Source organism: Oryzias latipes (genome assembly GCF_053564925.1).
Source record: "Oryzias latipes strain Hd-rR chromosome 1 unlocalized genomic scaffold, Olatipes_Hd-rR_3.1 chr1_Y".
NCBI lineage: Eukaryota > Metazoa > Chordata > Actinopteri > Beloniformes > Adrianichthyidae > Oryzias > Oryzias latipes.
In genome coordinates, this window is record NW_027616335.1 from 4,625,022 (window position 1) to 4,638,527 (window position 13,506).

Sequence of the window (13,506 nt, forward strand, 5' to 3'; positions counted from 1 at the left end):
TTCCTTGTAAAATGTGTGTGCGTGTATGGGTGTTTGAGAGGGTGTTTGTGTGCATGTGTGTGTGTTTATGTTTGAGTGTATATATTGAAGGGGGAGGGGTGTGTGTACTAAGGGGGGTGCAGTTAAAATTGGCGAGTAGGGCACTAAGGGGACATCTCCTGATTACTCACAGTGATGTCCCCTCACCCTCCACACCAAGGGGCCCTAAATGTCTAAGGTGCGGTTAAAATTGGCGGGTAGGGTGCCAGGAGGACATCTGGTGCTTGCTTGCAGTGATGTCCAAGCACCCCCACTACCAAGGACCCTACATGTCTAAGGTGCAAATAAAACCGAAAGAGGGGGGGCCCACTCCATACGGCAACCATAGGAGGGGGGCCACTGCCAAGTAGCCCCCCCCCCCCCCCCCCCCCCAAGGCGCATCGCAGGCTAGGCCCCCCACCCCCTCACCCTAATATGAGGTTATATGAGGAAGGGGGTAAGTTGGGGACAGCTGGTAGACTGTCCCCTGGTGGTCAAACAGCCGTCCCCCAGCCCCTCCCCAGCAAAGGGGCCAGGGCCACCCAGCCCAGGGGCCCCACCCCCGGAGGCGCCGACACCCCAGGCCCGGCACCACCCACCCCACACAGAGAGAGAGGAGCCAGAAAGCGTCGCCCCCACCCGGAGCAAGCCCAGGCCCCCACCCCCAGACGCCGGCCCTAGAGGAGCTCTGGTCAGGCCTCGACGGGACCGAGGAGGCCAACCGGCCGAGGCAACCACCGATTGCCTCAGCGGAGACCCCGACCCGTTAGCCCCCCCGACCCGTACCAATAATGGCCCCCCCTCCCCCCCAGAACGCCCCCCCACAGGACAGGGCCGACAAGCCCCCCACCCCACCCCACCCCAGACCCCGCAGCCGAAGCGGGTGACACCCAGAGCGACCGGGGGCCCCGAGAGGGTTGTCCCGTCCCGTCCCAGAGCCAGGGAAGGGCCGATCCCAGCCCCAGGTGCAGTTGGGCAGCCCATCCGGCGCCGCTGCCCCCCCCCCCCCCCGAGCAGGGCCCCCCGCCAACCCCCCCCAGCACAGGCAAAGGGACCACCCCCCCAAGCCAAGCCAGACCACCACCCCACCCCCCCACCACGCACCCCCACACCCAAGCCCAGAGGACCACGCAGCGCCCCAGCCCGCCCCACCCAGGCACCGGACCTGACCATTTTATTTTTTTGTCGCGAAGGGTGACGGACAGCTATCCATTTTTAGGAGAATCTGCAAAAGAACATTTTTGGTTTCATGGAAACGAGAGTGTTTTTTTTTTCAACTCCACCCACATTTCTAATAATTTCATATTGTAGGTTCAGCTTGAGTCAAAGACGACGTGTTACATTTTCACAATATTTTGATAAAAATTGTGCGAACAACAGAGAAACGCCACTTTTCCAAGTTCGCCACGATAATGCTGTTTAAAATTGTTAACTTCTAATTCCAACATTTTTTCAAAATTAGCTTCCCAATGATGCTCTGGGAGGCAGGAGGCAATAGATTGATTGATTTTGATAAATTGATTGATTGATTTCAAGCATTAATTGAAGTCAATACAATAAAAAATTCACACAGATTTATTAAACTCATTACAGAAATGATGAAAAGCACGGATAAAAAAAAAAATAAAACAAATAAAGACACACTTAAGTCACATTTGCTTAATAAAATATAGTGATCAATAGCTGAAGTCCAGTAGAGCTTGATTTACGGTAAATTTATTGCTTAAAAAGGAGAGGGAAGAACTGACCTTATATAATCCCACCCCGACTAAGATCATACATTTTATAATTTTGCTGTTTTTGCAATTCTAGGAGGAGTTTAAATCTGTAGCTGGTACTTTTTCTTTTGAAAATTCAAGATGGTGGCCTGTGTGAAATTTGGGAAAAATTTCCTTTTCTCAAATCAAGTAAAAATGTGAAAATCACCAAATCTGACACTGCCACAAAATGACTGCCAGCTGTAGATCTTGTGTTCATCCCATAATTATTTTAAAACTTCCTTTGGACAAGCGTGTTTCAGTTTCAGAAGTGAATTGTGAATTGTTTTTTTTTTTAGCTCCAAGAAATATTAGCGCCGTTCATTATTTTGACAGTTTTGCCCAATGTGATGTCATACTTTCTTTTCTTTCTTGGGGGTTCGGGGGTGGAGGTGGGGTGGGGTGGGGGGTTGTTCACTAAAAATTCTTTTTCATTGAGCATTTGGGACTTGCACATTTCAGTGAGTTTTTGAGTTTGTGGCGAGGGCAAAATTTTTGTTTAAATTAAGAAGGAAGTATTGTGAAAAACAAAGCGGACCATAAAAACCCACAACCAGGTAAAGCGACCGAATAACCAGACAAACTAGTGGGTTTGGAATCATAAAATTTGAGAACATTGTGCAAGGCCACGAAGAGAATACCTAACAATTATTCCAGTGACTTTTAAAGCTCAGAGGAAATGTCATTTATTTTAATAATCAGTGTGGCAGCGTTCATGGAACAGCATTTCTGTCTGATGGAGGAACATAAATCTGTAACCCGTCTGACCTGCTGGCAGCTCCGTAATGATACGCTTGCCTCTGTGGACAACATGAGCTGCTAAAAGTGTTCTTTGAACACGTCAGAAACAAACTCCACACGAGTATGTCTTTAAAAAAAACTGTTCAAAAAAAGTTTGGCAGTGTGTCTTGCACGGGACGCAGATACTCACATGATGCAGCGAGAACACTAGGAAGGCCCCCCCTCCGCCACATTCAGTGATGACGGCCAGGAAACGAGGGTTGACCGCACAGAAGTTGTTGTCCTGGACGCTGCGTGTGATCGGCACGCCATCGAAGCAGTTCTCTTTGGTCGCAGCTTTACCAAACACGTGTCGAAACTTGGAGCAGCGGTACTGAGGGCGCCATGTCATCTAGAAAAGAGAGGGACCATAGGAGAGATTGATTGAGGACACTCAAGCATTTTAGTTAATCTAAAACGAGCCAAGGTTAGATCGTAGAAAGCAAAAAAAACAAAAACCTTTTTAACTACTTTAAAGTACAAAAACAAGTCTTTTATTTAACTGTAGCCATGTTTTGACACAGGTATATTGATCATTTGTCATACGAGAAAAACTATGTGAAAAGAAAAGTGTGTTCACAAATTTACTAAAACACAGATATTTGAACACAAAACCTTAAAAAAACCAATTTATATGATTTCGAAAAAGCTAAATCTTTAAAATAAACAACAACAGTAGAATAGAGGGGGCAATTATCGACTATATGTTGAGGTGTTCCACAAGGACGTGCTTTAGAGACTTTAACTTTTATTTATTTGAAAAATTGTTGTATTTCTACTACCTCTATCTGGAAATACAGTATTTTCTTTAGTTTCAGTCAAAAATTCTAACAAACTCTTATTTATGTTAGTATTTAATCACTATCACTAAGACATTAGTATCTATTTTACAACAATAATAGTAGTAAAAAGATAGTTAAATTGTTAATTCAAACAAATTCAGACTTTTTAAACAAAATTATTAATTCATGAAACATTCTACAGCCTGACCATGATGTCAACATTAAGGTTTTATGCCAAGTTGTGCTTGAATAATTGCTCATAAAAGTTACTTTTTCGCTTTATATGTGTAATTTAAATAACGTTTAGCTGTTCAAACTGAAGATAAAATAAAACAAGGAAAGATTTGTCGATCACTTTTTACATTTTCTGTCACAAATACTAACAATTAAGTTGAATCAACAGGATTTAGTTTTATTATTGATGCTTCATCACCATTGAAATCCCATTTAAATAATGAAATCTGTTCATCCTGCAGCAGGTGCATGGCATGCACCTGGTGCTGCACGTGTGTTTACCAATTTCCCTGCCTGTGCAAAGTTTTCCTGCCTCACACGTCCTTGTTAAAAAGCAGCGCTCCATTGACTTTGCACTGGCAGGTGCATCCGGACGAACACAGGGCGTGTCTGAGTAAGTCATGCATGCGCTGGTTCTGCTGAGGTGCAAGAAGTGATTGCGGCACGGACCAGAATTAGGTCAGTCTGCATGTCTGTAACCTTAAATGCAATGCAGGACCTAAAGGAGGCGTGAAGCTTGACTGCAGGTGATGCTGCAGATTAGCCCACGCATGCGCTATATAGACGTCACACAAAGGAAAAGCTTTATTTATAAAATAGTAACAGATGTCTGTCTGGTGGTGAAAAGGGGAAAAAGTATAGTGTGACTGTGTTGATGCAATGGAATAACAAAAACCACCAAAATATCATTTAGGAAGTTGAAAAAAATACAGTTTTAAAAACCTCTATGAGAAATACGTTAACCCCTCCGTTCTCTTTGAATCCAAAATATTTCATTTTTAATAAGATGATTAAACAATGAGTCTTTATGCTGCTTCTATCCAGCTCAGTTATCCATGGAAATAGAATACATGTACGTTTACAGCATGATCCACAGATTCAGGCCCTCTTTGCCCTGCTTCCCCTCAGCCAGTCGATGCATATGTCATTACTGTGAAGGATAAGTGGCTCACCGGGGTGAGGCCCGACCAGCCAGCACGTCTGCTTCGCTACTCTGCCTTCTTCCTGCGAGGTCATTACTTATGAATTAAGGGTGGAGGAGGCAGACAGGCCACATGTTACAGTAACTGCAGAACCGGACCAAAACAAGAAGCCAGCAGAAGGAAGCAGCAAACAAACAGGCCAGCATGAGGTTCAAACGCCTGAAAAAGGTTTTCTTACATGATTTTACCTTTGTATTTTTTATTGAAACAAATGTTTAATAATTAAATGTATCACTAATGTGGCTGAATGAAATGAACAGGTGGAGGGGATGACTGCATCCTTACACCTCCACTTCTCCAGTTCTGCCCTGAAGCCATCACACACCGAGCCTCATGTGGAATGTTTCCACGTCTGACGGGGAGCTATGAACACCCTGGCTGCCCTGCCTGCAGCTTTTGAAGGAAGTTAAGGGTGAAGCAGCACGTTCAAAGCCACTTTGCTAAATCTGATGAGGAGAAAGGAAAAATTATCATTTGCCTTTCCATGAAACTAAACTCTACTTAACTCTATTTCAACCAGGTGGCTCATGCAGCGTATTTTCAACATTGCAAATAAGCTCTTTTCCAAACAGCATTTTTCCATCTAAATCACAACTATTTGAATAAAGAAATGCTCAGAAATGCAATTTTGAGCTTGATTTTCTTTATAAATGTCCTCCATTTCCAGAAAAAAGCCTCAAGAACATGTTAAACATGTTCAGGTTGAACCTGCTGTATGGAGCGCCTTAAAATAAAGCACATCTAATTGTTTTAAAGCTTTATCTTTAGGCAATATTTCAAACAAGGGGCTCAAACAAAACAAATAATCACTAAAAGACTAAACGTGACTGTGAGACACACGCTGCTGCAGCCCATCTGGGCTGCTATAATCAGCGCTCGTGTATCGCAGAGCTTTACAAGACCAAACACAGAAGATCCCAGGTCAACAACTAAGACATCTTGTCAAATCTAAAGCAGGTTGTAATCAGGCCACCAGCAGCTTCCATTCAGCTGTGTTTTACGTCTGGGTAACATGTGGAAATGGCACCCAAAACAGCGCTCCAGCTATTTTTATACCTCGTTCTTGCTGATCAAAAGACATGCAGACGTTCACTGACAGCAGAAAATTGCCTTATTCTCAGAGGACTTCTTTGATGGGCCAGAAGTCTGGCACAAAGAAGATGCAGTGGATCTATGCTGAAGACAGAGAGCTGTATCAATGCTTAAAAACGCAGATGGGGCCTTAAACAAAAGAAAAACTGATTTGAACTGATAGGTTTCCTTCAGGCAGCCTGAAATGCCACATAACTCACACACAACCACACCTCTTTTTCACTGCCCTAGCCTTTGAGCTGGGGGTGGAGGGGGGGGTGACAAAGTTCAACGTTTTGGTGCAAAGACAAGAAGTGGTCAAAAGTGCAGTTTTTTTGCTCAAAATCTGCTCCTCCAAAGTGCGCATCAATACATTATCAGTGTCTTCTGTGAACCGGATGACTGCAGGATGACCTCATCACATCAGACCGCGTCTGAAAGCCGTCAATCACCAGCACAAGGGCCGGCCTTCTCAAACAACACGCCTAATGTTTTGTAAACGCTGGGGGCAGAATCCAACATGATGAGCGCAAACGCACGCTGTGTCTGCCGCTCAGAGCCGATATCATGCCCACATGACAGCTTACAACCTCTGTCGTGTAATAGGATAAAAGCAACTGTGGTAATCCAGGAGCGGCTTCATCACACACCTGAGTTAGTATGAAAGGACAAGACAGGATAAGTCTGTGACAGCATTTGCCTGGAGGAACACATCTTCACGCTGCCGTTCACAAAACCCACTCAAGAATGTCCACCCAAACTAGCTCTCCCACACGCTTCAGATTATCGTGGTTTTTCTTTGGCTCTTGCGTCAGTGTTTGTACAATCAGATCTGCGGACAAACAATAACGCTTTATAGAAGGAGGCAGTATAAATCCATGACAAGACAAAAGTAGGTAATGATTAACAATCGCAGACGTTTGGGTGAGCAGGGTGTGGATGGTCTGACCTCGGAAGGACAAAAAAAGACTTTTTTTTGTTTTTCTTAATCTTTTTTTCCGAAAAACACACACACTGCGCCTTATTCTCCAGAGTGTTTTATATATGGATTAATTCTGGTTGTGCTAATCAATGTCAAGACATTTTGAGAGGAACACTGCGCTCTGTCTAAATGTGTAGTTGGGTGTTGTTGTGAATACGCTAACGTGGCTAATGGGTAGCGGTGTCGGACTGTGTTTTTTTAGGTGTTACCAACAAGGTTGGGAGTAAGCGTAGTCACAATCAAATTTGTCTTAGCGGTATCAGTCTGGTTTTTTGCTTGTTTCAAACAGAGTTGGGAGTTACAGGTATTTGTGAATGCGCTAACGTGGCTAACGTGTAGCATGTTCCAGTTAATAAAGTCTGAATGACAGACTTATTTGTAACTCTTCTGTCTCTAATGTGCCTTATACATGACATGAATTTGAAAATAAGACTATTCATTGATGGTGTGCCTTATAATCCAGTGCGCCATATACATAAAATTAGTAAAATACGATATTTCAATTGGGTTATTTTTTTCTAGATATATATATATATTCATTATTGTAGCGTTTTGTTTAATTTGTTGAATTGTCAGAGTACGTTTAAAAGAACACGCGCGCACACACACACACACACACACACACACACACACACTTCCTGTAAAGTTTGTAACTCTGCCGTTGCTGTTTTCTGGTTAAACCAAAGTTCAGCTAGACACTGGAGGGGTGCAGTATTTGAAAAACCAATGCTGTTTCTTTAAACGTCTAGAAGAAAAGAAGAGATGTTATTTCCTCCTCGAAGTCTTGATAAAGATTAATGAAGGTGTGGTTAACAGCAAGTCGACTCACTGCTCAGAAGGTACTGAGGTTGGTAAACATTTCTGTGCTCTACAAAAGATTTGGGGGGCTGCACCCTGCGGAGCAGCTCATGCAGACCTTCACCAACTTTGTCAGCTGACATTAAAAAAAAAGAATCAGTAGTTTTACTACTTACAGTACTAGGTCTAGGTCTCAGCTTAAAAAAAAATACAATCCAACATGAGGGGTACATGCTTGGTATAAAAAACAGTTTCAGAAAATCTAAAATGATATCTGATCATTTTGAGACACTTGTTGTGAGAAAACATCTGAGCAGCAGAAATGTTCTTCACCATCTAACTGACACACGATAAAAAGCAAATACTTCAGGACATCCCATCAGCAAGACAGGATTCTTAACCGTTTCCATTAGTTCTCCAGTGGAGAGCTTCCTCATTTTACATCCATTATCTGTTAAAGGACATCATGCAGTAAAGCCTTAAGATCGTAGATGCTGTTTACACTCAAAGAGTGTTAATGTAAGCCAACACATTGTCTGTTGAAATATCTTCACACATCAGCTGAAAATGGGCTTTTGTTGTTTTTTTTTACCGTTGCTTGTCCATTTTAAATTTTCCTCACCTTTGCCATTAGAGGCCAGGTTTAAATGTCTGAAATCTATGTCAGACTGCAGTGTAAAGCCTAAACCGTGTCAAATTTAATCAGAAATTCTGCTTTTAAGAGGTGAGAGGCGCTATACGAAGGTAGAAATGATTCAACCGAGGTGTTGTATTGTGTCAAATAAGTTTGTAATCAGTTTTAAGTCTTTCCCAAATGACCATGTCTGTTCAAATATATATGCAAACTTTGCCAACCAGATGGTATGAAGGAAGACTTTGGTTTCATCTTGTTCAAGCCTGCCTCAGTCACACATGCTCTTCAAACTGCAATTGTTCAGTTAGCACTCACACCAGCGTAACACAACAATCCCAGAAATGGAAGAGATCAAAACACAAAAGATACTTTCCACTGAGCAGAAGTTTCGGCAGCGCTCACCTTGTTTAGTGAGTTGTCAGCGATAGGAGCAGCAGCAGCAGGTCCCTGTGCAATAATAAAGTTACCCTTTAGTAGTGAGCCAATGAAGAAAAAGAAAAAAGAAATCCCGGTTTGTGTTGTTTGATGTGAAGCAAACGGATAATTCTTGTCCCTTGCCCAGCAAAGATATCCGGTCCAAAACCAATCAGAGTGAAAAGTCGTCTTCTTTGGCGTGCATTTGACCAGATGAGGCGGTGAGCGTGCGGCATTAATCTTAGTGCTTGTGTGAACAGGCAGAGGGAGTGTGCAGGAGTATATACACTCCCAGAGAGGGAGGTGAGGGGAGAGGAGAGGAGGAGGGGGAAGAGAAGGGGGAGGAGCACCAGGTAACAACACTCCACCTCTCGCTCCAAGTTGTGCTCAATCAAGACTTTATGTTGAAAAAAAAAAAAGACAGGAAGAGAAAAAAGAAACCGCTGACGCTCCTTTTGAACACGGTTGCATAAAAAAACATTCCTTCCCTGATGAGTGCTATTCCTGCATGTTGAGTCACAAAATCCTATTTTTTTCAAGTACTTTTAGGAAAAACAAGCAGAAATGAAATATTTCAAAAATATTGCACAACACAGAAGACAACACTTTGGCAGTGCAGCATAAAAGCTGTCCAAAAAAAGGAGACGAAAAAGTTTGATGTTACATCTGTTGGAAGGCAAAAATAGCAAACTATAAATAAATTGTGAAATGTTTCAGATTTAAAAAAGGATTTATAAAAACACAAAATGCTGGGACATAATGTTTAAAATGAAAACCTTCAAATATAATAATACCAAGATAATTTAGTAATAAATAAAATGTGTAATTCATTAGTAGTATTAGAGTAAAAGTTGGTTCAGATTTTGGATTCCATTATGGACAAAGCATGCCACAGCTTTATTTCTGACAAAGAAATGATATGGAGGGATATGAGTGCTGGAAGTGTCAAGATTTCTAGGTATGTATTTAGACTTGTATTACTCATCTTCTTAATCTTACCACAACAGATGTTTATTTGCGTTGTTTATTTGTACTTCTTCCGTGGTTTTAACGTGGTTCATTCGTGATACATCTGTGAAAATTTCACCTAAAGTCCACAACTTTTCTCACTTTTTCCATGTATATTCACATATGATATGTGTAATATGTGCAAAATGTATGTAGTGGCTGTGTGACACGGCCTTTAATTTACATTAACATAATCTAAAAGAGCAAAAATTATTTTTTTATGAATATAGAAGTTTATTAGCTTTGTCTAAATTTAAAAAAGGTGTGTTCTTTTTTTAGAATACTGACAGACTTTATAAAACTTGGTAAGCTCAAACGCATGTTTATCCCTGATTAATTTAATCAGGCCCCTAAAATGACTCTAGGTGCATTGTTGTGCAGAGGCAGATGTTTACCAGGCATCAGCTGAAAACCAGGGCAGAATGGAGACTTACATAATGACACACATTAGCTGTAGTGGCTACAGCTAACAGGTCAATACGAGGGGTAAAGCTGGGAGCTGACAGCCGGCCTTCACATGCTCAATCAAGGGTGCAAAGAGAGGCTGATCAATCAGTGTTCCTGCACAAACGTGACCTCCTGCACGCCAGCTTTAAAAATAACTCAGCTTCCCCCTTTCTCCATGAAAACCCACAACTTTACTTGTTTTATAAAATCAATTGAAAAGTCTGTGAGGAAAAGCTACTTTCCCTAAATTACAGCAGCCATCAAAGGTAAAAAAATGTGAGTTTGTTAGCATATAACACTATTAATATTTTTTTTCTAAATGTCAGACCTTACAACAAAACAATTCTTATATTTATGGTTCAGACATTTAAAAAAAATAAATTTAAATAAGCGTCAGACTGACATCTATCATGCTAGCTTTGAAAATGTTCATGTTAGCTAGACTGACACAATGTGCTAAACCAACCACTAAACCTCATAAAAGAAACTAGAAAAACAGAAAAATACATTAGATTAATAATGTTTTTTCATTTTTACCATCTTTGTGAATTTCTAAACATTTTATCTCCAGAGGTTTAAACAGAAATAAAGGGAAAATGCAGCCAAAAAATTAGCTCTAATATTAGAGCTAAATATTGAAAGATTTGAGTTTTTTTAGGTGTATATGTATGTATGTATTTATTACAATTTTACAATATGGTGAGAAAAGACTATATTTAAAAAACTAAAAAAACTAGGCAAAAGAGAAAAAGCAAACACATGAAAGTCCGAGCAATAGACAAGACACACAGCTCCCCAAAAAACACAGCAAAGTCCAACGGTCAGCTAATGTCTCTGAGATAAGAGACAGAGCACATACACACGGGGAAGCTGATGGCTCGTCAAAAGCTGGAATTTGACTTTAAGATTCTTCCAAATTGTTTTAACCAGCGAAAAAGCCCCCATTGCAAATCGTTACATGGATGGTCAACCTCTTTTAGCCACCATCTAAATGCTAAATGTTTATTCATGTCTATGAAAAAGCAACATTGAATTAATCTCTAACATTTTGTCAAAGTTCTGTTCACCACATTTTGTACATCTCCAAGGCTACAGCACCTCACCTAATCAACAATACATGATCAACAATTGCTGTGAGTTTCTGCACCGCCTCCCCCCCCCCATGAATGACTTACAATTAAACGTTTTGCTGAGTGACTAAATGGAAATGCGCACGGTCCAAACTGTGGGGAGTGATTTGCCAGCCTCAACGTCCATCTACACTCTTATCAGAGCAAAAATAAAACAGAGATTCATGACACGTCATACTAATTAGGTCTTAAGGTTTGACAATGGCAGCACAGAGAAGACAATACCAGCTTTGTGTTTGTCTGTGAATGCTCCAAAGAACCCAAAAAGTGTGTGACTCTTCTCTCTAATCACAGATCAGCAGCAGGATAATAGCTGGGCGCAGTGAGAAAATAGGTCAAAGTCTTTGACTCTTCAGAGGCACAATGACCTTCTACCCTTCATGGTGTTTTATAGCTGATTAGAGTTGGCTGTGTTTTGACTGAAAGACACCTGGGGTTAGTACAGAGCACAACTCAGAGTGTCATCTTGGTACTCTCCCAAAGGGGACCAGGTTTAGGCTTTTATTTTGTTAAGACATTTTTTGTTTTGTTTTGTTTTTCCCACAGACTTTATATTATGAAATGACAACCAACTGAGCAAATAATGCCCTCCCATTGAACACGCCCAACCGCAGAGGTGCAGTTCACAACTGAAAGAGTCATCTGAAGCTAGAAAAGGTCCAGTGTACATAGAAACCTTTATTGAAAAGACTGATTCACAAAAAGCCATGCTGTACTTTATTTGGTCTTGCTGAGTTTTGTTTATTTGCATATTGTTGATTTGCATATTGCCTTTAGGTTCTGGTGTCATTGCGTTTCTGTGCAAATGAGGAGGCACACCTGCAAGGACGCAAACGCTGAAACACAATCACTGCAGAAGGAATGGTAGAAGAGTGTGGAGCAAAAGACGATTTAGACCCCTTTTAGGCCCCCCTTAGATCTCAGTTTAGCACCACTACAGATTAAAGTCACACAGACTTGTTAGATGGCATCATTTCAAAAGATTTAATAATTTAGTGCTGATAAGTGCTACCTGGAAACTATAGTGAAACTGCCATTTGTTTTACCTTTCCCTTCTTCTTCTTTTCCTTTGGGCTTTTACCTGCAGAGTTCGCCACAGCGAATCAGCTTCCTCCATCTGACCCCGTCTTCTGCATCCTCCACTCTAACACCGGCGACTTTCACGTCTTTGTTCACTGCATCCAGAAACCCCCTCTTTTGTTTCTTCTGGACTTCTTGCCTGGCAGCTCTAGACTCAGCATCCTTCTACCAATATATTCACTGTCTCTCCTCTGGACATGTCTGAACCATCTCAGTCTGGCCTCTCTGACTTTATCTCCAAAGTCCCTAACATGTGCTGTCCCTCTGATGTCCTCATTCCTGACCCTGTCCATCCTGGTCACTCCCAGCATCTTCATCTCTTCTACCTCCAGCTCTGCTTCCTGTCTTTTCCTCAGTGTTGCTGTCTTTAGGCCGAACAACATGGCTCCTCTCACCACAGTTTTGGATACCTTTCCTTCCATTCTAGCAGGAACTCTTCTATCACACACCTGACACTTTTCTCCACCCATTCCAACCTACCTAGACTTGCTTCTTCACTCCTTTGCACACTCTCCATTACTCTGAACTGTTGACCCTATATACTTCAAATCCTCTACCTATTTATCCTCACTCGTCCACTTGGGTCCCTCTCATTCACACACATGTACTCTATCTTGCTGCGGCTCACCCTCATTTCTCTCCTTTCCAGGGCAAACCTCCACCTCTCTAGCTTCTCCCCCATCTGCTCTCGCTACAAATCACAATATCATCTGCAAACATCATCACAAATAATTTAATCCGAGTATAAATGCAGTCATTCAACTTTTTTTTTTTATCACTGGCCTCTAGAACATTTACATAGCGGGAGTGTCGGACATCAGGCCTGGATGGCCGGCACCCTGCTGTTCTTTTTCTTCAGAAACCATTCCCTACCTGCTGCTGCTGATTACCTGGATCAGGTGTGTTTTTCCAATAAGAAGCTACAGTGGCAGCAGGTTAGTTTAGTTGAAAAACATATGGGCAGCTGGCTCTCCAGGCCACCTGTTCCAACCACAGACATTCAGCGGGTTCTTTAAATTATTAAGAGGACAAACTCAGTCCTTTTATTTCTTCTGATTCAGTTGCTTAAAGAATCATCAAAGTAATACAAAAACATGGATGTGGCAGGTGAGAATACAAGAGGGTTGAAAAAAGTAGTTTAGAACATAAATAATAGTATATTTTATGGAAGCTGAGAGAAGCCATGGAAAACAAACCATTGTTGTTCTAAGATAAAAAAGTTTATAAAATGTCATCTCAAGGTCAGAGCTGTTTATTCTAAAAAAAAAAGCTGAATACAGTGATCCCTCGCTATAACGCGGTTTACTTTTCACGGTTTCGCTACTTCACGGATTTGCATCATGCATTGTGTTCTGCATTCTGATTGGCTAAAAAGTCACTCTGCTTCT

At 41.6% G+C, this 13,506-nt stretch overlaps 1 protein-coding gene across 4 annotated transcripts in view; it reads right to left on the bottom strand.

The window, feature by feature from the left end:
* coro2aa (coronin 2Aa) overlaps positions 1 to 13,506 on the bottom strand; it is a 47,969-nt gene that overhangs the window by 17,603 nt on the left and 16,860 nt on the right. For 2 of the 4 annotated variants that reach the window (XM_023961375.2, XM_078943555.1), the window contains exon 2: positions 2,707 to 2,907. In XM_023961375.2, the coding sequence (XP_023817143.2) occupies positions 2,707 to 2,907 (201 nt within the window). Of the gene's footprint in view, positions 1 to 2,706; positions 2,908 to 8,441; positions 8,731 to 13,506 lie in introns of those variants that run through there. The other 2 variants (XM_004065922.5, XM_078943556.1) reach the window with 2 other exon arrangements.